The sequence below is a fragment of the Solanum pennellii genome, chromosome 10, assembly GCF_001406875.1.
Source record: "Solanum pennellii chromosome 10, SPENNV200".
NCBI lineage: Eukaryota > Viridiplantae > Streptophyta > Magnoliopsida > Solanales > Solanaceae > Solanum > Solanum pennellii.
In genome coordinates this window covers 423527-451001 of record NC_028646.1, presented here as the reverse complement: position 1 = coordinate 451001, position 27475 = coordinate 423527, and the positions used below count along the sequence as shown (strand labels likewise).

Here is a 27475-nt window from a genome sequence, read left to right as displayed (position 1 = left end):
GGGCCAAACAACTCAAATAAAAACTCACTCGTCCATTTATCTGTGTAAAGTATTGCGACTCGCCGGAAGCGGGAGCATCAGCCCCAAAGCCCATGAATTAACGACAACCCAAAACTCACCGGACATCGCCGACCTCCTCCGCCGGCTGTTTAGTTGACGGAAACTTCTGTTCTCGCATCGTCACTACTGAATTCAGTCACAACATTTCAGTACATTTTGATTTCAACGTTTGTTAATACATATAGTAATAATATGGGACAGCAATCGGTGCCGACACCTTCAGTTAATCTTCCATCTCTACCACCACCGTCGGCGAGTAGTTCAGATAGTGGAGGAGGTTGTCAAGTTCGATGTGCTGGTTGTAAGATGATTTTGACAGTCGCTCCCGGACTGACAGAGTTTATATGCCCTACTTGTCAATTGCCGCAGATGCTACCTCCGGAACTCATGCCTCAGCAGCAGCGAAGCAGTGCCCTGGCTCATGGAATTGATCCTACCAAGATCCAGTTGCCCTGCGCTCACTGCAAAGCTATACTCAATGTCCCTCACGGCCTATCTCGCTTCTCCTGCCCTCAATGTGGGATCGACCTTGCCGTTGATGTATCTAAGATTAGGCAATTTCTTCCTCAGTCGTCATCGAATCCTGCTGCTCTCCGTCCCCCTGCGCCACCTCTGCCTGAGGAAGAAGTCAATGAGGTTTTCAGTCAAAACTAATCTTCCCAACCCCATTTTATTGTACTCTTAACAAAATAACCAAAATTTGAAGGCAATGTGAACTTCCCCACTTGTGGGATTACACTGGGATTTCTATGGGATTTCCAAAATCAGTGTTCGTTCTTCCTTTTCTGCCACGAAGAGATTAGTACCTATTGGGTGGCTTTTATTTTATGTATTGCGCATGGTTGCCAGTTTTAACCATACTAACTGTTTTTTTGTTGCTCTTAACCAAAATTTTCCACATAAAGCTAGCCTCGCTAAACAACCATATATTTCAATTAGTTGATTTCTAAGTAGCTTAAGGTATAAAAAATCAAGTAGAAGGTTATTGACAAAGTTTGAATGCCAGACATATCTGTTGGAGCATCCTATAAGGATTATGCTATGTAGGATCCTATCATAGAGAAGTTTGAGAAACATCTTGCATGGTGCCCAAAAAAAGAAAACTTTCATAAGGAAAGAAGCTTTGAATCTTGATAGAGAGTAGGGTGGAGCTAGGAGGGTGCAAGGGATTCACCTGGATCCCTTTTCTTTTGGAAAAGTATACTACATTGTACATGCAAGTTTAAGGCTATTCTTTAATATATAGTAGATGTTGGATCCCTTTGGCTTCTTTGTTTGTTTTCAGTATTGTGAAAGGTGCTCGCCATAGCGCCTTTGGCGAATGGCGAGGCTGTGTCACCATTATCCACTGAGGCGAGGCGACCTCAAATAGGCGACCCGAGGCGACTCGAGGCGACCCAATGGCGACGTAAATGGCTTTGCCATTTTGATTTTTTTTTTAAAAAAAGTTTTAACTTAATAATATTAGGCTTTTTTTTTTCTATGATCAAACTTTCATCAGACTTTCGTGTATTCCTCTTCTTCTCTTCCTCGAGTCGCTGCTTCTTCTTCTCTTCCTCAGTCGCTGCTCTCTTCTTCTCTTCCTCAGTCGCTGCTCTCTTCTTCGTCTCTTTCCCTCGAGTTGCTTCTCCATTCGTCTCTTTCTCTTTCACTCTTCATTGCTCCCTGCCTTCACTACTCTTTTTTTTCCTCTGTTTTCTTCACTCTCTGTTTTGTCCCGGATTACTGTAAAATGCTTTCTGCTTTCACTGTGTTGTGACTGCTGTCCATTATTTTTTTGAAAAAAATTAATTCTTCTATAGTAATTATTATAGTATTTGTAATATATGTAATTGCTATTGAAATTTTGAATATTATATGTGCAATTAAATGTTTTTAATTTTTGGTATTAATTGGCGCCTCAATTTAAAAAGGCGAGCGCCTCACCGCTCACCTCGCCACGTTGCGAGGCAGGCCCTTGTCGCCTTTTGTCGCCTCTCGCCGTCCAAAACACTGTTTTGAATCTCCTTATTGAAGATAGTGGCTCAACAACTTCTCTAACATACCAATCTATTATATATCGTTGATGTTCATCCATGTAAGTGTGGTGCAAAAGTTGGAAAGAATGCTGAGGAACGTCTGATGGTATGAACATAGGAGGTGAAGAAGTATCCTGGAGTTAAGTGGGAGATCATGACGTCTCCTAGGCTAGTGATAAGAGACTTGATGGTGTTCTATAAAGCATTACTTTGAATATGGAATATTTGGAGAGTAGAGTGATCTTCTGCTCATTTGGAAATTTTCCTCGCTGCCCCTATGCTGTCTTAGTAACACTCTCAGATGAATTGAAAGAAAAAAAAAGTGAAATTCCCCCAAAGACTCTTCCTTGCATGCTATGACTTCCCTTTTGTTCCTCGATCATAGACCACCAGATGCCCCTTACAACAACAATAACATACCTCGTGAGATCCTACAAATGGGGTATGGGGAGGGTAGAGTGCCCGCAAACCATACTTCTATTTCGTGAATGAGTCTGTTCCGGGGGGACCCTCGGCTCGAGTATAACATATCAAAATAATGAAAAAAAAGAGGGGAAATGATAGTGGAGAAACAAAACAACTAATAAGGAAACAGTAACAACCACAAAATAATGCAATAAGCTAAACACAATCAACAACAAGTAATGCTGGAATCAGAAGCGAGATTCTATTAGAAAACAGCTAAACCCCTCGAAAATCAAGACAACACTCTATACCTACTAACCTTTTACCGTATTACGCGATCTCCACGCCCTCCTATCTAAGGCGCTATGTCCTCGGTAATCTGGAGCTATGTCCTGTCTAATCACCTCTCCCTAATACTTTCTTGGCCTACCTCATATGACTCTCTCTCTCTCTCTCTCTCTCTCTATATATATATATATATATATATATATATATATATATCAATCTAAACTTCTCGCCTTGGTCATGGATGTAGTCAAGGCACCCAAGGTAAGTTGACCAAATCTGGTGTGGATCCCGTACCCACACCCCTGTTGTGTCGACATGGTGTCCTTCCTCTGGCATACAAATCCTTCTATTTTTTTTTCTTTTTCCCTTTCACTATTGTGTTATCAAATGACCAGTTATCAATATTGTTCTTTGTAGGTCTAGTGATAGTTATTGTTTCCTCTAATGTAGATTCTAACAAGTAACAATGTAGTTTTTTTTATGGGAATCTCTATATGTACCCTATTATGCAAAATTCTTTGCTTTAACTACAGGTAAACAATTTCATTTCATAAACCAAAAGGCCAAAAAAATCTGCTGTATACAAGAAGTATACCAAAAAGTAAAAATCTACAAAAGATATGGTTCTCTACAAAAGACACCCAATCCTCTATAGATCCCGGTAGCCTTATGTTGATGATGCCCAGTCAGAAGCAAAAAATCAATTTCCATATCCAACATCTATCTGGTTTATTAATGCCCAACAAATTATCTCTCGCACATTAGATCTCAACATTAGCTCATAAGAAGCAAAAACAAAAATTAGGCATCAAATCAATTTAGCATTAACTTACAATAATTTTTTGTAGAGACACCCAAACGGAAACAAAAGAAACAATCAACCTTTTGGTTAAGAGGGTGATGCACGGAGAAACTGATAAAACTCATGGAGGGTTGTCAAAAATATGAAGCAAATGCTGAAAATAAATAATTTTCCCTCCGTTTAAAAAAAAAATGACCTAGTTTTCTTTTAGTGTGTTAAAAAAAAATGACCCCTTTTTTTTTTGGCAACACTTTAGCTTCAACTTTGATGTGACATGTTTAAGGCCCCAAGATTAAATGACATTTTGGTACATTTGACATAACTTTTATTTAGAACCACAAGATTTAAAACTCTTCTTTCTTTTCTTAAACTCCGTTCCAAATTAAACTATGCCATTCTTTTTGAAACGGAGGGAGGAATGGACAGCACTGTGTCAAAGAGGTTAACACCAAGACCAATGAAGATCAGGTGTAGCGTAAACAGTTGAGCCTCACCATAACATTATTGATATTCAGCAAAAATCGATCAATAAGCACAGACTAATTTAGGGTTAACACTGCAACAACTTCTTGTTGAGGAATTTTATATCCTCTGCTTAAGATATCAAATAGTTTTAGAATTAGTAACAGCAAAATATAAAGACATAAGTGAGAGTAGAAATAGAAGAAGGAACCATAGAAATTGTACTATACAAAGAACCATCCACTAAAGAAGGAACAAAGAAGCAGAAGGAAAATGGGAAATAAAAAGGTAAACACGTGTCACGAAAAAGAGGAGAATTGAATTGAAGTGTATATAAGAGAAGAGAAAAGATATTCAGTACCAAAGACATATGTCCATGTATGATAAAAAAGAGTAAGGTTCAAGTGTATAGTTTATAATACTTTTGGTACAATTGCCCAGTGCAATGTTCGTACATCCCCTTCGTAAATATTTGTTACTTTTGGTATAACTGTGCACTTCAGTGTTCATCCCCTCCTCATTTATATATAGTAGAAAAGTATAAATCTAAGTAGCATTTTCCGTATCACCAGAATAGTGTTCTAATGAGAAAGGTTGTGCTCAACAATTAGAACTTATGGAACAATTTTTGATGGATCAGGCTCAATAATTGCAAACTCTTCTGGTTAATTATTTCTGCCGCTCTCTTCTGATCAGATGATGTGTATACACCAATCGACCTTATTTATCTCGTATAGGGAACTTTGTTCCATATTTTTTAGTTCTCAACATTGCATCGTGATGTTTCAGGTGGCCATTGAAGTAGAACGTGAAGAAGACGAGGGTGGCATGGTTGGAGAAACTTTTATGGACTACGTATGATTTCTTTGCTATCTCAGCATTTACTCCTAGTATTGTAATAGTGGGAGAAATATGTGTTTTGCCTTCAATTATTTTTAATATGTAAAATTCTGTAATGTTGTAGAAGAGAGAATGGGAGAACACGAAAAGCCTGTGATAATGGCTGTAGAGAGTGGGATGGAGTAAAAGAGAGATGAATATGTTACTTTTGTTACAATGACTGACAACTTAGCAATGACTTTATTAACTGTTCGAATTTCTTTGCTAACCAGTTTAAAAAATAGAGAGGTTATTGTAAGCCTATCATTGGAGAAACGTGTGATACCGTTTTGTGGATGCTAACTCCAACAATCCCCTCCTCTCCCTAAATGTGTTAGCGTGATACCGTTTTGTGGATGTTAACTCCAACAATCCCCTCCTCTCCCTAAATCATCATTGATTATAACCTTTTGAGATTTTCATGTTAGCATGTTCATGTTGATCCTCTTCATTCTTATTTTCTTGTCCTGTTTTAACACAGCGGCCTCCCAAGCTATCTATTGGACCTCCGCATCCTGATCCTATCGTGGAGACATCTTCCTTATCTGCAGTACAACCACCTGAACCCACCTATGATCTTACGATCAAAGAGGACTTGGAAAGCTCAAAAACATTGTCCTGCCTGCAAATTGAGACATTGGTTTATGCTTGTCAGGTTGCTATTCAAACTCATGTTACTCAACTCTGTTAGTAGGCTCTTAGCTTATAGTTACTGTTTTCCTGTAACAGAGACACCTTCAGTTCCTTCCAAATGGTACTAGAGCAGGATTTTTTGTCGGTGATGGTGCTGGTGTGGGGAAAGGACGAACAATTGCTGGACTAATATGGGAGAATTGGCACCATGATAGAAGGAAAGCATTGTAAGTTCTCAAGTAAAAGAAGTACATTGCTGTACTTACCACTTAAAAGATTGCATTATTGAATCTTAACCTATTCTAACATCCATTTAATGGTTGTCTCCTTGTTGCTAAAATGATGACTGTACTCCTAAAGAATCTGTTTTTCTTCGTTTATGATCAAACACACGATAGTTTCTACGATTAAATCTTATTGTTTCCTCCTAATGCTTTTCCCCAGGTGGATTTCTGTTGGTTCGGATTTGAAATTTGATGCAAGACGAGACATGGATGATGTGGGAGCTACATGTGTAGAAGGTAGTTACTGAGAATCTTCAGTATGGTCTTGGTTAAATGCTGCATGCGATCTACCTATTCCTTTCTCCGTTTGTTTATGTTAGTTTGTGCTTTTGTGTCTTTGATGCTTACCTATTCCTTAAGCTTTTGAAGTTTAAGGGATATAAACTTCGAGCACCTTTTTGCTTTCTATGTTCTTGTTTCTGGGAACTGCAGAGATCAACTGATAACTCTGGGAGCCTGGATAGACGCTGCTGCAATGAGGTCTTAACTACTCTATTAGAATCTAAGAAAGGAAATACAGATAAGATGTTGACTTTGTAGTTTGGGACAGTCATGACTATCTTTCGATATATGTACTTGGGTTATTTGTAGTAAGTGGTCAAATTTGGTTATTTTGGGTCAATTCATGATGTATATGTACCACATTCTACTGTTTTCTATGAGTTGCTTTTGTTGGTGGAATGCTACTTAAGATTTTTGTGAGTTATCAACTGAATGTATTATATTGTGAAATCGTGCATGGATTTTTATGTGATTTTTTTTTTTTGGATAAAAGTAACATGGTTTTTTATGCAAATTTTCCTTTTATCATTTCCTATTCAAATGGTTAATGACTGAATCGATTTTGTAACTGGAAATCTATAAATTTCTCTTGTAGTGCATGCTTTGAACAAGCTACCTTATTCTAAGCTTGACTCGAAGTCTGTTGGCGTCAGGGAGGGAGTTGTTTTTTCAACATACAGCAGTCTGATAGCATCTTCAGAGAAAGGTCGGTCCCGTTTGCAGCAGCTTGTACAGTGGTGTGGGCCAGAATTTGATGGTCTTGTCATATTTGATGAGGTATAATTTCAAAATAAAAAAAAATCCTTTTGGACCAAGTTCGAATTGTATGCATCATTGTAATGGATTTTATCAGTTGTGCAAATTCTTGAAAGAAAGAGACATCCAATTTGTTGCACTTAGCTATAACTTTTATTATTCATTTGTAGTGTCACAAGGCAAAAAATTTGGTCCCTGAAGCTGGGGGACAGCCAACTCGAACTGGTGAAGCTGTACTTGAAATCCAGGTTTGTTTTTCAAATTGAGTCATTGAATTTCGGTAAGATGTGGTTTCCACCCAAATTAAGTCATGAATCGCAGGTTGTCAAAAACGAATATGCATCTTATAAGTTAGTTAAATGAGAGCAAGAAACGTGTTATTTATATTTGAAAAGAGCGAGTCTTATAAGTTAGGAAAGTTAATGCATATAATACAGTGGGAAGTAGTTAAGCTGGAGATTTGCACTCTCAAAAGCAAGTTTAGATCTCTTCCCTCCATTCTATATATATTCTTTTGAAGTTGTGAGCTTGGGATGTTTGCCAAATATATTTGCCAAGTAATGGTAAATTATATGGCTAAATAATAGTTCCCAAATTCTCCCCAAATATATTTGTGGCCAAACGGGTAGGTGTAGTCGTATTCTCCTTTTTGAATTTTGAATTTATAAGTTAGTTGTACATTTACAAAAAATTAAAGCACCTAAATCAATTTCAGAAATTAAATTATCCAAATCAATATTAATAAAAAACTAGAAAAAGAGCCACTTATATGTGAAAATAGTCACCAGAAAGATACACGGTGACCCAACTTTTGCTAACATAATCATTGGCCGGACAGGCAACATATATGGATAATAGCCCGCCGGCAGGGTAAGCTCTTTGATTCTTTATCAAGATCGTAGAGGCTCTGATACCATGTGTGAAATATAGAAGAGCATTATTGAATTGTTGTTTTTTCTACATTATTACATTGAGACCCTATTTACACACTACAATACAATCCTTTACCAAGTAGGATACTATTTAGTATTCCTATTTCTGTTTCTATTCCTAGGATTGTATAAACCTATTCCTACTCTAATAGGATTGTATAAACCTATTCATATTCTAACAGTTCTTGTGGGGAAAAACCATGGTGGTTGGGCATCAGAAACCTGAAGCTTCAGAGTAGGGCTCTTAGATTTCAAATGGTTGTGGAGGTAAAGCAGAAACTCTTTCAAATAGAGCCAAATAGTTCTAAGAATTCTAAGTTGATCCTCACTAGCACCACAAAGATTTTTTTTAGTTTCAAAAAACATATTCTGCGTGGTGCTGATGACGATCAACTTAGAATTCTTGGAGCATTTTGCTCTACTTGAAGGAGTTTTTGGTTTACACAAACTAGAAAAAGAGCTACTTATACCTAGTTAATGCAGTACCTAGTATGGAGGGTTTGAGATGATTCTGGGTGGAGAAGTGGGCACACTGCCTACCACTAATCTGGGGATGTCTTTTGGTGCCATAGCAAAGTCCAAGAATATCTTGAACACAACAGAAGTTAACTAAGTGGAAATCACAATAGTTGTCAATAGGAGGTAGAGTCACTTTCATAAACTCAGTTCTGAATGCACTCCCAGCATATATGATGTCCATCGTAGACAAGCTTAGAAGGGATTTCCTTTGGCAAGGAAATGAGACAAGAAAGTATTGCATCTTGACAAGGTTCTTGTGGGGAAAAAGCATGGTAGATTGGGTTTTTGGTAGTAATTCAGTGTTATCGAAAGCGAAAAATGCAAAAAAACTCTAAGGTCTGTGGGGGCTTTTAGCGCAAAGCACAAATAAAACACGGGCTTTAACGAAAAAGGCGCAAAGGGAGAAAAGAATAAAATATATATGTTTAGTCCAAGTCTAATAATTATAAACATGAAATGACAAATATATGACCAAAGAAATTGAAAAAAATTATGATAAAGTGAAATATCAATTATTTAGCTTCAAATTCTTCATAAGAGGCTCATTGGCAAGGAAATGTTTGTCTTAGAACCTTGATGACGACACTAAAGCACACATAAAGGGAGGCGAAGCGCTCAACATGTTTTGAGCCTCACTTCAGGGCTTAAGCGCGCCTTTGATAACACTGTAATTGCGAACATCTCTCCTCTTCTCTTAGCGTGCACAGTTTGCTTAGGCACATCTCTCTTTCTTAGTTTCACGCTGGACTAATGATAATGAATGAAAGTGTTGTGGAGATATTCTCAAACACCTCAATCCTACTGGAGTAGCATTATCAAAGCAAAGTATGGTGAGGAGAACAAATGGAAGTTTAAAAGATCTTTTCCTCGATATTTATGGGCTATATATTTCTTTTACATGTATAATATTTGTTGATCAGCTTTTGCCTGTTGGTATATATAGTTTGATGATTTATTACTTAATGAATGGATTGATACAACATACCCGGGGAAATTCCACAAAGTAAACAAGAATGATGGTTAGCTAAGCGTAGCATTAAAACTGCTCCTTTCTCACCTTAAGATACCCATAGCTTTATGTTTTACCATATTATTCTAAAAACCTTGATCTATCCTCTTAATGGAATCCTCAAGTTATTTCAGCCTTTTGAGTGGTATAACCTCCAGGAGAAGCTAGAGAACACAATCTAGTCTGATCAACATTAACATCTGCATCACCCCATTTAGCATATTTATATACAGTAAAAGCTTGTCCTTTTTAATATGTTCGCATAATCATTGAATACAGTTGCTATGTTGGGTTTATTTGAAGCAGACATTATTGGGTCATAATATCTGCTGGTCCTGATATCTGTTGCACATGAACAGCTATTACGATCGATCAAGTAATTTTACTTTTCTTGTTTTCTTGGTAAGTTATATTTATGAGCTAGTTGCATTTTGTATAACAGGCTCGTCTTCCTCAAGCTCGTGTTGTTTATTGTTCAGCAACTGGTGCTTCTGAGCCTCGCAATATGGCCTACATGGTTCGCCTTGGGCTTTGGGGAGCTGGAACTTCTTTTCTTAATTTCCGTGACTTCTTAGGTTAGCCTTCTGTTGCTAAAATTAACTGTTCCTTAGCATAGTTCTTTTTATTTTAGAAAAAACATTGATCAGTAAGCAAGATACATTACAAAATGAACAGAAAAACCAGCATTAAAGAGGTGCTAACCAGCACTAAGGAGGTGCTTGAATTCGCATATATTTATCTATGCTTCTTATTGTTAAAAAAGTCTGATCATGAAGTTACAAGTAGCTGAGTCATCTCACTTTCAGTGACTTCTAAAAGTAAATTTATTGTAATCTTATATATTACTCATTAGCAGTACAAGAAGCAAGAGGAAAAGGTAGCAACTTGATGATAATATATGAGGGGTTGTGTTATGCTGTCGTAGAGTATTGATTGCTTTATCTGCATGTACAAATATTGAAGTTTATACTTGTCTGCTTATGTGGCTAGTGGGAATATCATAGTTGAAACTAAACGTTGTGGTCATTTCAGCAATTCCTTGTGAAGGAGGTGAAAAAGTATATCATCTTCATTACTTGTTTAGAGAGCTACTAATCTAGTGCTTCACTAGGAGGTCTAGGCTTGTGTTCATACTTAAGTATGATTCAGCTTAAGCTTTTTAAACTCAAAAAATGGAGGTATTGACTTTCCATTGTTTTGGTTTTTGGACAAGGCATACATTAATTTCACTTTTCCTCCATTTGAATGCACAAGACAAAGACTATAAATATAGATATGTATAAGTAGATGTTCCAGAAATGACTAAAATTTTAATTGTATTTGAAATAAGAGCAGAAGAGAGAAGGAGATTTGGGGAATTAGTTGCTTAATTATTCCCTCAAGCTATTGGGTTTAAATAACCTTTACAAGGAGTACTATGTAAGGAAAGAGAAATATGGAATAGTTACATTCCTACAAAATCTCGTAGAATTTGGGAAGCTTTCTCTATTTACATGATATCTGCTTTAACCATATTTCTCTATTTACATATCATACGCTTCTAGCCTGCCACATATATAGTCAATTCTGGATCCTCAAAGTAATTTTGTGAAGCCAGACAAGCTGGTGCTTTTAGTTTTCTAAACTCGTTACAATGCAACCAGACGTAGGCTTCTGCCTAATGAAATGACAATCTATATCTATGTGCTTCGTCCTTAAATAGAACTTTTGGTTTGAATCAATATGTAGAGCAAATTTAATTCATTGGTTAAACTCCGCAAGTCTTCAATTTTTGACAGGTGCTCCATATTGGGGACCAAATTAATTGGAAAAAGGCGACTCTCATTCCATTTTATTTGTAGACCAGAAATGGCTACAAATTAACTGATATTAACCTTAGTATAAGCAATTGTTCCTCTTTAGCACCACAAAACATGAGTGTGTCATCAACATGTTGACTCCTTTTTCTCTTTGGAAATTACAGGTGCTATGGAGAAAGGTGGTGTGGGGGCACTTGAACTTGTTGCCATGGACATGAAAACAAGGTTTCTTCTGGGCTATCTATGTCTAAGTGATCAAGCCAATCTATCTATGTACTATTAACCTCTTGATGTCTCAGGGGTATGTATGTGTGTCGTACACTTAGCTACAAAGGTGCAGAGTTTGAAGTAGTTGAAGTACCTTTAGAGGCCCAGATGCAGGTATGATATTTTTTTTATTGGATGATGATTGGTAAAATGTGGTCTCTTGCTCACATTGGTCCAGAATGAAATCACACTAATGCTACAAGGTGGGAGAAATTGTATCCGTCTTCCTAAATTGCAGCGGCAGTATAGTGTCAGATTGGGTGCTTTAGATGCCTTGCGGTTGAGCTTTGTATTCCTCTAATGGGAGCATATCTCCCCATATAGAGTCTTTATTCGATCTGGCTTGATTCTGATGTCATTTACTTGCTTTGTGTTTCTTAATAGTATAATTTCCTGGAGGGTCCATAATTTTATGGGTCCTTGAAAGAAACAAAAGGAACAATGTATTTGATCTTTACCTTGCAGTCAAATTTTCTTGTTGCTATGTCAACTAAATTTGCAGTTGGTATTTTGATACTTCATTGTCTGTTTTGTGCTTTAAATGGTAAAAGTGTTTTTTACTTCTTTAGCTTATTCATGGGCATGAAAGATTGAAATTGCCAAAATATTCTGCCTCTTTTCTCATGAATTGTGATTGTGATTTTTCACTTTAAGCTTCATTATGCCTGATTTTCTGAATATTTTTAAGGGAGTATGTGCTGCTTTTTTGGTGCATACCCCCGACCATAATGAAAATCTTCCTTTATTTGATTACCAAATTTTCTTATTTTTCAGTTTGTGCATTTTGTCCATTTGACTCATTATTTTATGTTTTTAGGACTTGTATAAAAAGGCTGCTGAATTCTGGGCGGAGCTTAGAGTGGAATTGCTGTCAGCTGGTGCATTTCTCACTGATGATAAGCCCTCTTCTAATCAGCTCTGGAGACTTTATTGGGCTAATCATCAGGTTTAAGACCTCCGTGTTTTGTTGCTGAAAAGCTACTTGATGCAAACAATGTCTTTATTATGTTATAAGAGACGTACATCTCAGTTACCTCCTTTTTTTCTGTTCTAAAATGTAGCGCTTCTTTAGACACTTGTGTATATCCGCTAAGGTGCCTGCAGTAGTTAGAATCGCAAAGGAAGCATTGACTGAAGGTAAATGTGTGGTCATAGGCCTTCAAAGCACTGGAGAAGCAAGAACTGAGGAAGCTGTTTCGAAATATGTAAGTCACATGTCTTGCATCATGTTTGTTTTCTCTGTGTTTACATGTATCTACATTTTCTGAGATACTTCTTGTATTCAGGTTTGGAAATAAGCCAAGTGACATATGAAAATTGTGTTCCTTAACCTATTTTCTTGTGTTTCTTGAATCTTGATAGGGTCTTGAACTTGATGATTTTGTTTCTGGACCTCGTGAGTTGTTACTTAAATTTGTAGAAGAGAATTATCCATTGCCTGAAGAACCTGAACCACTTCCTGGTATGTGCATCTATAATGGCTTTGTGTATCTTCCTCCAATGGCCGCTAGTTTGCTTACGTTCTAATTCATGCATAGATGAAAGTGTCAAAGAGCTTCAGCGAAAGAGACACTCTGCAACACCTGGTGTATCAATTAGAGGGAGAGTGAGAAAAGTTGCTAAATGGCAAACGGGTGATCAGATGAGTGATGAAGAATCAGATAGTAAATTTCTAATCCTTAAATTCTGTTCTTTTCCTGTGTCAATTATGCCTTTCACTTTCAATTTGGTAATTTGGTGTTGGCAGTAGTTTGATATGTATCATGTTTTGCAGTTCAACTAATGATTGATTTCCAATGAATTTCTTGCAAATGAAGAAATTTTGGGAAACAACTTCCTTCCATGTCCAAAATTGATGTTTTAATACCATATATATGCTAAAACTAACCAGATTCAGTACTGGTACTAGGTTGGTGGTTGTTATCATACATGCATTTGATGTCTTATAGTATGTATGCATGCAGCATGTGTAGTCTATAAGCTTTGTGTTTATCTTCGAAATGTCAAGACCTCTGGATCTTCTTGAAACCCTCTGGTTGTACATGATATATTTTTTCTCGAAATAGATTGAACTTTACATAACAATTTTGTAATCACAGGATTCACGACTAGTGAAGGTTCCATAGACATAATATTTCTTCCCTCTTCAACAGTTAAGGTGTTTAAATTGGATTATCTATTGAAGTTATCCCGAATTCTCTTAGCATTGTTATTATTTCTGAGTAAAATACATGATGCTTCATAGAGTTTGCTCTTGGCATTTTTCTTGCTGCTGAATTCTTTTTACTAAGTACAGCTGATTCTGAATATGAATCTACCGAGTCCGATGACGATGAATTTCAGATCTGTGATGTTTGTAGTTCGGAGGAGGTACTAGTCTCTGATTATTGGTGCTTCTATTTCTGTTGGTGTGTTTGGTTCTTTTGTATTGATCTTCCTACTGCTATTGGTGGCCATCCAATTAGGAGAGGAAAAAATTGCTCCAGTGTTCCTGTTGTAGCCAACTTATACATCCAGCATGCTTAGTTCCACCTGTTACAGAGCCAGTTTCTGCGGATTGGTGTTGCCACTCTTGCAAGGAAAAGACAGATGAATACATACAAGCAAGACATGCCTATGTTGCGGAACTATCAAAAAGGTGGAACTTGTGAAAATGTGGTTCTTGTCTGATTGTGTTCACTTTTTTTCTTCGTTATAGATCATCTCAGTCAGTGTTTGCGGAAGTTTCAATACTAACCACCTGTGTGATGTTAAGGTATGAAGGAGCTCTGGAGAGAAGGTCCAAGATTTTGGATATAATTCGTTCTTTGGATCTTCCAAACAATCCGTTGGATGATATTATCGATCAGGTTTCTTCCCTATTCTTTATTTGGAAATCCCTCTCTATGTGTTGATTCTGGGTGCTCTGTGTACCTTAAAAAAATGTTAAATATGGTTAAACAAAATAGTACCTGGTTACATCCCCTAAAAGCAAAAAGGAATCCTGACTTTCTATTCACTGTAACAGAGTTTTAGCATCATTAACCCAATCCATTTTACCACCGGTCCACCCCAACAGGAGACCGAAAAAACAGAGTCAGATTTAATCCGTTTTATACCCCAACAGGCAGTGCCATCTTGTCTATATCAAAACACGTTCCTTTTCTTTCCCTCCATAGACACCACCATATACAGGCCGGTATTATGATCCATGTGTCTTCACTACTTTTTACAGTCCTGCTCCAGCACATAGGGTGCTCAGCGTACTTTTCCCGAATATTGTGGTTTAAAGTAAAAAATAGTAGGCAGTGGTTCTCTTTATGGCTTTATATAGGTATTTGCACTTTAATTGGGAGATAGGTACTTTTACAGTCTTTTCAACTCCATAAAAGAAGGGAAGAAAACAGCCTTCGAATTTAAATGATTATGACTAGACAAATTCGTCAATCTTGTTGAAAAATAAACTAGGTTCATCTCAAGTACATGAATTAAGTAAATTCATGTATTGGGAAATTTATGAGGATGCATCTATGATTTTGTTCATGAAGTAGCCAACATAAAAAGTTTTGAACTAGATTAGATGCTGCTAGAAAAGTTCTATAGATACCTATGTATTTATGTAAGCAAGTTAGTGAAGTAAAGAAGAATTACTTCTCCACTTGTCTTCAAAGAGAATTTGAGTGATTTGAGGTCCTCCCCTCCCCAAATGTCTAATATTTAGTATCAGAGACATTTGTCTTGAGGGACCTGTGCAGAATCCCAATTTGCAAAGATTTGAAAGAATGAATCTTCAAATGAAAAATGAATATGACTGAGATTTGCTACTACAGCTATGGGGATGTTGAGCTAGAGAAGCACCATCTTGAAGAAACTATTTTGGTTGGTGGGAATAACCAAGATCTCAAAAGTTATTCTGAAGAATTTTGCTGATGCCAAGGAGCCCAACAAGAGTATCAAGCCTGTTGAAGTAGTTGCACGACAACGAATCTTGAATAGAGAGGTAACGAATGATATTGCTGCCATGAGAAAGATGAACATGAAATCTACACTCTATAAGGAAGAGAAGTCTCATAAGGAAAAGATTGAGATTATGACAACAATGATAATTAAGAGAAGATATGAAGAAGATTAGAAGGATGGTTGGTCGTTGCAAGAGTATTTAATCTTTGAATTTACAATTTAATTTTGTGGTTGTTGATGAGTCCAAGGATTCGGACATCATGGCCATAGATGAACTTCAGAGTTATTTTGATCTTTGAATTTATGATTTAATTTGCGGTTATTGTTGATGACTCCAAGGATTTGGACATAATAGCCATATATGAACTTAAGGGATCTTTGCAATGAAGAAAGATCAATCTTCAAAGAAGTCAGAACAAGAATTTGAACAACCTTTGCAATCAAAGTTTCTTTGAAGGAGACTCTCCATCAAAGAGGCCATGAACATGGATGAGATAGAGAAAAACCTAAGAAAGATTGGCGTCTTCCAAAAGACTTTTGGAGTGATGAATCTAGTTTAAAGCGGGGTTGTTGAAAAAACAAACTAGATTGCATATATGATTTTGTTCATGAACTAAGGAAGATATGTAATTTAGAAATAAATTTAGGTACATGTACTAGACTAGTAAATAAATACCTAGGCACTATAGCTATTTTGTGTAAGCAATTTAAGTGAAGTAAATAAGAATCATTTCCTCACTTGTCTTCAACGAAAGATACGATTGATGGAGAGTGCTCCTCCTCCCTATTTATCCAACAAATCTCACCTCTTTGGCAAAAGAAAGTATGAGTGAAGTGTATGTGTTTTTTAAATGATGAACATTAGGCTCTTTTAGACATTTTGCATACTGCTTCTTCAATATACTTAAATACCTCTCAATCATACAAGGCTCTTTCCTCCTCGCTTCTCCACAACCACACCCATATGCAACATCACATCCCTCTTCAAGCTCCTGTAGCATGCACCATCCTTACTCCTTATAGCCACCAGAACCAGCCCACCTCCAGCTCTCCTGTCCCCAAACTAACGTAGCGACCTTTGGTCTCCCTACTCCACTCTTTTGGCATACCTCCCTCATCTTCACTCTCTTTTGCCCTTATCCTCCTCCCTTTTTTGCTGGTACGTCTCGTAGCTCCTATTATCCACCTTACTACTCAACCTACATTTTAGAAGGACAAAGGGTTAAATTTACAACTTTACTATTTAAAATTTTTTATATTTGACCTTCGTTATGCTTTCTGAACAAAGGACTCAAAGACAAGTTCTTTTTAACTTGAAAAAGATTCTTTGCACCCACCTGCAACTTTCAAGGCTATGCAAGATTCCACATTTGTACCCAACCAAGCGCCTCTTGGAGGTATTATATAATCACAGATTTACATATTTCAAGTCTTATGCAGCTTGGGGGCCCAGAGAAAGTGGCAGAAATAACAGGGAGAAAAGGCATGCTTGTGAGGGCCGCTAATGGAAAAGGTGTCACCTATCAGGCGCGAAATACGTGAGTTTCTGATGTTTAAATCAAATTATAGATTGTTTTTTTCTCATAATGGCTGAGCGATTTTTTCTTGCTTTAGGAAGGATGTAAGCATGGAAATGGTCAATATACATGAGAAACAGCTCTTCATGGAAGGGAAGAAGCTGGTAGCTATAATATCTGAAGCTGGATCAGCTGGTGTTTCTCTGCAAGCTGATAGAAGGGCCTTAAACCAGGTAGCTTTTTGTTTTTTTGTTTTCATCATTTACTGCATGGAGCAAAAGACATCATCTCTTATATGTATATGTGTGTGTGGAAATGTAGTAGACACTCTTTTCTCTCTCTCTCTCTCTATATATATATCCTCCGATCCTCAAGGAATCAGCTGCTCTTGATAGTTGTTTTCTGATTATGCCGTTTGTATTCCTTCCCTTGTGTCAGAGAAGAAGGGTCCATTTGACTCTGGAGTTACCTTGGAGTGCTGATCGGGCAATTCAGCAGTTTGGAAGAACTCATCGCTCTAATCAAGCTTCTGCACCCGAGTATAAGTAGGTACCGTGTCTGGTTACATGTGAATAATGGTTATGCTATATGATGACAAACCTGGTTTATACAAATTACCATTGTAACTATTTGGTGGCGTACCTGGAGTGTTACAAGTTGCCATAAAATATGCTTTTCATACTTGCCAGAAATTAATTTCCCTGTATAAATCACTTTTTCATATTTTGCACTTATGATATTTTTCTTTTTCTCAATATACAGGCTACTATTTACTAATCTTGGCGGCGAACGGCGGTTTGCATCCGTTGTTGCCAAGAGACTTGAATCACTTGGGGCATTGACTCAGGGAGATCGTCGGTGAGTGCGTTATTGTTTAGCATATGTTGGAAGTGTGATTATGAAAACATGCAAAGTTACGGCTCTTTTTAATTGCTCTTGATATATTGCAGAGCTGGACCATCTCTTAGTGCTTATAACTACGATAGTTCCTATGGGAAAAGAGCCCTTGTGATGTTGTATAGAGGGATCATGGAGCAGGTGTCTATGCCTTTTGCTTGATACTGTCATTTCTTACTTGTATTACATTCTTTTCCCACTTAAGCATGTATGTGTACAAGTGAATATTCAACATGCTATATGGTTTGCAGGATCCTTTTCCACTTGTACCACCAGGTTGTTCTGCTGATGTACCGGATGCTATACAGGATTTTATTTTGAAGGGGAAAGCTGCACTTGTTTCTGTTGGAATAATAAGAGACTCGGTTCTAGGTAAGACATTTACCTTTTTAATGAATCAATTTAAAGAATTATTCATGTAGCAAAATGTATGCTAGCATAAGAATTTTATCGGGACCATCTAAGTCATCACAGTTTCTCGATCAATTATCTATGACTCTGGCAAACTTCTTTAACCAAAGTGTAAGTCAATACTGGATAAGTAAAAATGGATGGGGGGAGTACTTCCCTACGACAATAACTTCATCTCAGTACCAGCCAAGTTGCAGTGTGCTGCTTGAATCCTCATGTTTCCAAATTAAATTAAGGGAAAAGGCTCAAATATGCCATCGAACTTTCAGAAAAGGCTCATTTATGCCATCAGTTAAAAGTTTGGCTCATTTATGCCCTTACTGTTAAAAAAAAGGCTCATTCATGCCATTATTTTTCAACGGTAATTTTGCAAAACCATTTTTGACACGTGTCCAATTATAATTCTGCCATGTCATCAATTTTTAATAAAAAAAATCATAATTCTAAAAAAAATTGAATTAAGTTTTTGTTATGTTTTTAATTAAATAAATTGATGACGTGGCCGAATTATAATTGGCCACGTCATCAATTTTTTTAATTAAAAAAGTCAAAATTCTGAATAAAAATTGAATATTTTTTTTGATTTTTTTATTAAAAAAATTGATGACGTGGCCGAATTATGATTGGCCACGTGTCAAAAGTGGTTTTGCAAAACCACCGTTAAAAAATAATGGCATGAATGAGCCTTTTCTTTAACGGTAATGGCATAAATGAGTCAAACTTTTAACTGATGACATAAATGAACCTTTTCTAAAAGTTAAATGGCATATTTGAGCCTTTTCCCTTAAATTAATAATAGGTCAAAAATTTACCAAACAATATTACAAGTACTTTATATTTCCTACTGGCATAAAAATCTGTAATAGGGCTAGAAAAGTGCTATAAAGCATAAAACCTAACATTATCTTACTAGCATGACTCAAGTAAATTTCAACTAATCGGTATTGCTTATTAAAATCTGTTATACCCATTGTGCCCTATCTTTTGCATTCTGCATTGCTTCCAAGTGACTATTGGTTTTTCAAGACAGATGTTTTTCATGTGATTTTAGGTGTACCTTTGTTCCGTCTAAACATCTTCCCTCACCGTGGTTTCACACCTACCAAACAGTGGATCTAGAGGTCAATGTGAAACATGACGAAATTATCTCAAACGATGTTCTCTTATTTTATCCTTGATATGTGTGGTCATTTTTACTCTTGTATAATCTTATATGTCCGCACATCTATCCTAGGATTCCCATTTCTGCGACATCCAACTTGTGAATGTGCCGGACTTCAGCAGTCTAACATTCACTCCATACAACATTGCTAGTCTTATAACCGTTTGATTATCATGTAACATTTTCATTTATCATTCTTTCTCTTGAAATACAAGCCTAGATATCCAAATTGTTTGCATTTAAGCCTGAATTTCTTCCAGATTCACCTCAAGCTGCCTGTTTGGGGTCTGAAAACGATGTTGATGATTCTTGAGGGGTGATCAGGGGTGATAGGGGGGGTCGGTTCAGTTGGGATTTTTAGGCAGGAGGTTCAATTGGGGAACAGGGGGAGTATTTTTTGGGGAAATTGTTGTATTTATTCTTCCTCTTTAACAGTTGGCCATCAAATGAGTAGTGTTATGGACTGTTATGGGGCAGATTAGGGCTGTTCAAAATCGAATCGAAACCGATAAGCCGAATCGATAAAAAAGTTATTGGTTTATAGTATTGGGTTATTGATTTAGTGGTTTTGATTTATTTTGTTATCGGGTTATTGGTTCTTAACGGTTTAAAGTTTTTTCTTAATGGGTTAACTGATAACCCGATAGTAAATTAAATAACTGTATTTATACCATTTTGTATATAAAGTCCTCGACTTGGAGTTTTATTCCTACTTTTATTTTTGGTTGTCTCAAACACTTGATTATTCTACAATGTAAAAGTGTTTGCTTTTGAGCAAGATGTAACTTGTGAACTCAAGTGATGGTTTATTTGGTTTGTCACCTTGTTTCTAAGTGATTTTCAATGTTTTTTCTTTTGTGTCAAATCTTAACGGTTAAACCGATAACCGAACCGATAACGATCAAAAACCGATAAACCAATAACCGATAAGCCAATATCTTAATGGTTCTATAACGGTTTAGCATCTCTACAAACCGATAACCAATAAGCCAACCCGATAAACTTCAAAACCGAACCGAACTGGCCGATACATAGCCCTAGGGCAGATGCTAAGCCTATTCCTGAAGAAATCATTGAGGGGGGGAGGAAAATTTCCAAATGGGCAATTGAGAAGTACATTTAACTTTGGGGAGTTCTATATCCATCAACTGGGTAGTGTTAGGGACTGTTATGGGGCAGATGCTAAGCCTATTCCTGAAGAAATCACTGAGGGGGAGAGGAAAATTTTCAAATGGGCAATAGAGAAGTACATTTAACTTTGGGAAGTTCTATATCCATCATCTCACACCTCCATACTGCATCTGTGTATTTCTTCTTCACATGCTCAAACCATCTCAATTTCATTTCCCTAAGCTTGTTCCTTACCCATTTGGTCTCCCGAACACACATGATGTCAATCTTCATATTCTTGAGAAATTTCACTAGCTCTATAGTCTATGGACTTCACCATCTATGTCCCTATGTTCCAACACCCCACTTTCAGGTTAGAAGAACCCTCAACTCACTTACCACTCCTGTCCCTCAACCCCAGTACCGACCAAAGGCATTGCCCTAGTCAACTATCGTTCACCAGAATCTCTAAAGTAAATGCAAACTAGTCGGTTATAGAATAATTAAGTGCACAATAATCAACAAACTAAACACAAAAAATACCAATAAACAAGGGGCAACCTGTAAATCAGAAGCAATAAACTGAAGTAAATATACCAGATCAAAGTAGGAGCCAAAAAACGCAGTACTATTTATAATAGTGCACCAATAAATTCATGAACCCAATATCAGATTTAAGGAAATCAGTTAACAATGAAGCTACAATAAGGGGCTGCACAATCTGTCAAAGAAAGAAAACAACGGATGCACAATATATTAAGGAAAGAAATGAATGGAGGTGGTGGATCATATTTGGGAATCTAGAATAGAAAAACTACTATGGGCATGTTTGCCGAAGTCCGGCAAGGTCTGATGTACCCCTTGGTCCAACAGTCGTCGGGATGGGGTCGCTGGATTCCTGTTGACCGATGGTGACAGTGCAAAAATAAAAAAATTAGAGAGAGTGAGAGTGAGAATGTGAGAGAAAGGGATAAAGAAAGAGGGTGTAGGGAAATCGTACATGGTCGCCGGTGGTGGAGGGTTGTCATCAGGGAAATGACGTGCAATGGTGAGTGGTGGGTGGTGGTTATGTGGTGATGATGATAGTGGAATTATTTTATCATTGATCTCTAGAGAAGGAGAGAGAACGCTAGGGGAGAGAGGGAACACTAGAGGGGTAATATTGACGGCAGAATATCTTAAGAAATGAAAGGTTGTTTGCGTAAGCTAATGTTTTTCTTGTAAGGAGGGAGGTGAGGTTATGGATCATATTCTGTTACATAGTAACTTAGCCATGAGTTGTGGTGGGATATTTCTAGACGGTTTGGTGTCTCATGTGCACTGCTCTGATCTGTGAAAGAGTTGATGTTCAATAGGAGTCGGGAAGAGTGGATCTGGGAGAAGAAAGCACAAGTTGTGGAACGTTACTCCTCTTGTTTTAATGTGAGTCATTTGGAGAGAGAAATAGAAGAGGTTTTGAAGGGGTAGAGATGAATTTTGCTCAATTAAAGAGTAATATCTGTTTCCTTATTTTCTTTTAGTGCACCCATGTAGTTCTTGATTTATAGAGGACTCATGTTGTGTAGGTTTTTTCTTTTTTGGTATACCTCTTGTATACAGCCAAGTTGGCCATGGTATTATAAATCTTTTGTTTGATAAAAAACTCCATAGTCCCATTTAATCTCACCTCAGTCTCACTCTTCTTATGCTCACTAAACTTGCAGTGTAGAATCCTTATTCTCCAAATTGTTTTGTCATAGTTCAAGCTTTTGGTTGACACTCTCACTAGTTTCGTCAATTATCACAATGTCATCAACACATAGCATGCACCTTGGACCTCATCTTATATTGTGTTGGGCTGTTGGTTAACTCATCTCATCCTTAACTTAACCCCTTTCTACTCTTTGCTTTTGTTGATTGTTAAGGTAATGGAAAGGATTCTGGGAAGCTTTCTGGCCGTATAGTTGATTCAGACATGCATGATGTTGGGCGTTTCCTTAACAGGCTCTTGGGGTTGCCACCTGAGATCCAAAATAGGTCTATTCTCTAACCATCTAAATATGTATGCTTGTTATCCATGTCTATAATAATACAAGTTTGTTTTGAAACCAGGTTATTTGAGTTATTTGTCAGCATTCTTGATCTTTTAGTTCAGAATGCACGTCTTGAAGGACATTTAGACTCTGGAATTGTTGAAGTGAAAGCTACCACTGTTGAACAACAAGGGACGCCAAAGGTTATGCTGTTCCTATATCTCTTTGCTTTCTTACATAAAACATCTTGTGACATCAATGTATTACAGACTGTTCATGTTGACAACTTGTCTGGTGCTTCAACCATATTGTTCACTTTTACATTGGACCGTGGATTGATGTGGGAGGTACCGTTATAAACTTGATTAGATAGTTACCGTCCAATTTCGCTTTGTAACCTTTTATTCTCTACATGTAGTGTGCATATGCGTTGCTTGAGGAGAAGCAAAAGGATGAGTCTAGCTCAACTTATAATGGATTCTATGAATCCAAACGAGAATGGTTGGGAAGACGACATTTTTTGTTAGCATTTGAAGGGTATGGAAATTCTTGGTTGGTTTAATGCACCAGATTGTATTTTTTTTGTATACAATAAATTATGTCTAGACCACTCAACTGCCTTTCAATCCTGTAGAATTGGAGAAAGAAAAGAAGGCTTCATTATATTGCACTACATCCAATGAGAAGGGGTATTTATACGAGTGAATACTAACTAATTAAGGAAAGGCAATCAATTACAATAAAATGAAATATTCTATTTACGCTAGGAAAAGGAAAAATAAAGTCTCTATATGTAATTATTTTCTTCCATGTGACGCCTAGGGGGATGAGTTTGGTTCCACTAGTAGTATTATAGACAAGATGTTGTACCACAAAACAAGGGGCCTACAAATCAAACTTCTATATTTTCGATAGATGTTTATGTGTGTTGGGATTCTGGTGTAAACTAGAGGATGTACCTTTATATATTCCTCAATCCTCTCTACTCCTTATCCTAAAACCCTTACTCTCTGTAGTTTCTACTTTTGGTTAGTTCCTTGCTTATTTCATCAATTAACACTATTATCTACGAACAGTGTGCAACATATATACATTGTGAAAGCTTTGAAGCGAAAAATGTATCATTCTCAAGCTTTTCTATCAATTTTAAATTTTCATTTGTATTGGAAAGATACGTAGGGTGACATTTCCATTGCTTCCTTCCTTTCACAACTAAAACTATCATGAATTATTGTGGAAGCTGGAAGTATCTCTTATTTCTTATATATTGGTTCCACCTAAGTGCAGGCTCATGCATGGTCTAGGTCTTTACCTTGTCATTGGATTTTTGTCTTAATTGTTCAATTTTGAGTTCTTTTAAACATGCAATGTTAATTTTATTCATATAAGTGCCTTTGGTTCAAATGCTCGTGATTTGATCTTTCTATTTGTGGTTGTTCTAGTTCTGCTTCAGGAATGTATAAGGTATTTCGTCCTACTGTTGGAGAGGCCCTAAGGTACTAAAGGCTTTTAATTTTAGGCTATATGTTACTTTCCTTTTAGAAAATTGACTGCTTCATCCTCTGCACCCTACCCTATCTTCCACTGTGTATACTTTAACACTTCTCGATGTTTAGGGAGATGCCACTTGTAGAATTGAAAGACAAGTACCGGAAACTATCATCCTTAGAAAAGGCTCGTCGTGGATGGGAAGACGAATACGAAGTTTCATTGAAACAGGTAAAATTCTTTATGATCATATATCTTGCAGGATATGCTGATGAAAAATGCACTGGGCAGCTTCCTTTATTTTTAATGCGATAGAACAAATAGTATTGTAATAATCATAGAATCAGCACTCTCGGGTGTTTTTCTGCATCCTAGTTTCACTTATAAGCTAGTCCCTTGATCCCTACTGTAAATCTTCTCTGCACAACTTCTTGTGAATTGGTCATCTAAGAGCAAATAAAACTCCCATTGAACTTCAAGTTTTGCTGCCATGATATGGGAGAGTTTATCTAGTAGAAAATAAAACCTGGGCGAAATTGAACAGTTTAAATTGCTTCATTGGAAACTACCAATTCCCTTCCTCCTTTCTGACATAACATCTTCTAGAATAGGTTAAAATCGGCATTTCAGCAGAATTGGTATTTCCTGGGGACCTGATGAGGAGAAGTCTAAAATCTATTGATGAGTTGAAAGAACTCAAAGGCTTAAATGCATCTTTAACTTTGATAGCTTAGAAGTGGAAGAGAAGATTAATCTTGCTAGGAAGGATATGGATTGACTTGGAACAGTTTTACTGTATAGATTTTGTATATAGCTGGTATGTCTTGATTTGAACAGAGTCATCCCTCCTTTCAATGTGTTTATAGTATACCTTTATTTGCCCCTAAATAGATGAAAAAATGAAATAAGAGTAATTTGATGTGAATCGATCATGTATTTTTTTTATTTTTTTTGATGACTGGTTCTGAGCCAGCTTAGTCTCACCTCGGCTATTTCAACGGGTATCTCCTATCTCGCACCATAATAATTACAGGGTAATTCTTTATATAAAGGTTTGGACAGATGGAAGTGAAGCAAACTTGTACTTTCCACATGAAAATGTCGATTCCAGCTAGGCTTCATAAGTGAAAACAAGAGGATCACCTTTCGAAATTTCTAGCAGGCCATGAATGTAACTGAAAGGAACCCTCAGAGAGGGGCTTGCCTGATTACTGATAATGAAAAAAAACCTTGTAGTATCGAGGGATTTTTTTTTTTGTGCAAGAATCAAATGCTTTCAGAACTCATTCTGGTTTTCGTTTTTAGTGCATGCATGGCCCAAAATGTAAGCTAGGCAGTTTCTGCACAGTTGGTCGAAGAGTACAGGAAGTGAATGTATTAGGTGGGCTTATACTTCCTGTGTGGGGAACTGTTGAGAAGGCGCTCTCTAAGCAAGTAAGATTTTCTTTCATTCTTTTATTTCAATATCATTTTCCTCTATATCTCTGATATGCCTTGGAGATGTGTCACACTTTGGGATACAAGAACTGAGAAAGCCAAAAAGATAACTCATCTTTCTTCATGATGACTATCTAATCCATAAGTACTAGTTTCGACTAGGAATATGCAAAAAATAGAAGTATCTCGTTACATAAGAGATGGAGAAAGTCTACAGATAAAGAAAATTTATGATGAATAGGGTTTAGAATCATAAAACTCTTTTTATGAGTAATCAATTGGTCTTTATGGATTTCATTTTTTTTAAATTTCAATTTTGATTATCCCTATTTTCTGAAGTTGTGGGGACTCTTCACTTTTGATGCCGTACCTGTGTCGGATTTCCAAGCAACATAGCAGGCTATTTTGCCATTTTGTGGCATCTAGACTCTAACCTGAGATTAGTTTTAGCTACAAGGAGCTCAAAAAGGTGGGAAACTTACTAGACTAGTTTTATAAATGGTGTCTGCCCAGAAAAAAATCAAAGTCTGAACATTTTCTCTTAAGGCTTCTAGAATCTTGTTGCATGTCCATTGAAAAATCTTCTCCTCTCTCATTCAAAAGTACAGAGTAACAGCTTTTCACAATTTTTGGAGTTTCTTTGGTACTGGATCTCCTTCCCACATTTTGGAATGTACGGTCACTCACTCGTTTATTGGTTTTAATTGTTGTTGGATACAGGCTCGCCAAAGCCATCGAAGAATCCGCATTGTACAGATTGTAACAACTACTGACAATCAACGGATTGTAGGGTTGCTTATCCCAAATGCAGCAGTAGAAGCAGTGCTTCAAGGTTATATTCTAGATTCTCTCCTTTCACAATTTTATGGTTGTCTTCCTCCATTAAGTAATGGGGCACAAAACCAGCCTGAGGGTTTGATTCGTTGTGTTAACTATCCCACATTGGGTAAGGGATGGTTTATGTCTCATAATTCTTTTTGGTGTAATCCTCACTTTATGAGCTATCTTATTGGGTGAGTTATGTCCAGTGTTTATTTCTTTAGGTCCATCCTTGTTATTGTGTTTTCCCAATGTTGGGCTCCCATGTTATGTTATCCATGGTCTAGTTGACGTGCATTGGTGAGGGAAGGTTGTCTGTCTTCTCATATGATTCTGGGTAGTCATCATAAGGCCCAAAGTCTAATTTTAACACCTCTAGACACGCCTTCTCGTCAATTAGCATTTAATAAGAAAAGTTTCATTATTATGTCTTGTGATTAGTTTGTAAATTCAGAGTGGTGTATATTCTTCACATGTCTGGTTGAGTTGCTATTAAGATGTTATTGATTGCAGATTTGGCATGGGTTCAAGATGTTGATGAATGAAAGAAGTGTAATTAAAATTTTGTGTCAAGAATATATGATTACAAAAGTTTCTGGAATAGCCTGGCAAGATGCAGTTTCAGTAAGAAGCTAGCTCCCCCTGCATTTTATGGTTGTAGAGAAGCAGTCTTGGTTACAAAATCCGTGGAATGAGAATGAGCACCATAGAGTACCTCTTCAAAATTCTTTTTTGCATCATAGTTTTTAGATATCAATTCCTTGTAAATCAGATTTAAGAAAGATTTTATTTTTCTTAATCAATTTAGTGGAGTGATTATTTGAATTTTGAGATCGTTTGATAGAATGGAATCTGCCGGATCATTGAGTATTGTTTGTCACATGAAATGATGATATAATGTTAAATTTCTGTTTCGTGATCGAAATCCAAGAAAAATAACGAGTATCGTTTAATAGATATTTTGGAAATTTATAGACAACATATGAAGATAAATTTGAAATTCTGATTTGTGACACCAACTCCAAAAGAAGCAATGTCCTACTTTTGAAACGATAAGAATCATTTAATAGAATAACAAATGAACCATAAAATTTATGCTCATACAGAGTATGAGACAATTCGAAAAATTGAGACAATTGTGAATTTCTATTTTGTGACATAAACGCTATAAAATTTCATGACACAAACACCAAAAATGTAATAAATGCCTTTTGAAAATAATGAATACATAAAAATCTAATAGGTCGTCACTAATGGTTGTTTTTCGTGGCAAAATAAACCTTTTAGC

The 27475-nt window shown here is 36.7% G+C and overlaps 1 protein-coding gene across 1 annotated transcript; it reads left to right on the top strand.

The window, feature by feature from the left end:
• Positions 1-39: 39 nt before the first annotated feature.
• On the top strand, positions 40-27101 carry LOC107002313 (protein FORGETTER 1). Its single transcript, XM_015200283.2, has 32 exons — positions 40-696; positions 4825-4890; positions 5396-5569; positions 5644-5774; positions 5992-6068; positions 6709-6890; positions 7040-7117; positions 9772-9904; positions 11293-11353; positions 11428-11509; positions 12213-12341; positions 12457-12600; positions 12758-12857; positions 12934-13059; positions 13692-13765; positions 13861-14033; positions 14151-14244; positions 16775-16872; positions 16949-17084; positions 17290-17396; positions 17614-17709; positions 17802-17889; positions 18000-18120; positions 22336-22447; positions 22523-22646; positions 22713-22790; positions 22862-22980; positions 23886-23939; positions 24060-24162; positions 25237-25365; positions 26089-26200; positions 26701-27101. Exons 1-32 carry the CDS (start codon positions 253-255, stop codon positions 26730-26732), a joined length of 3777 nt encoding a protein of 1258 aa, XP_015055769.1. The 5' UTR covers positions 40-252; the 3' UTR covers positions 26733-27101.
• Positions 27102-27475: the final 374 nt, after the last annotated feature.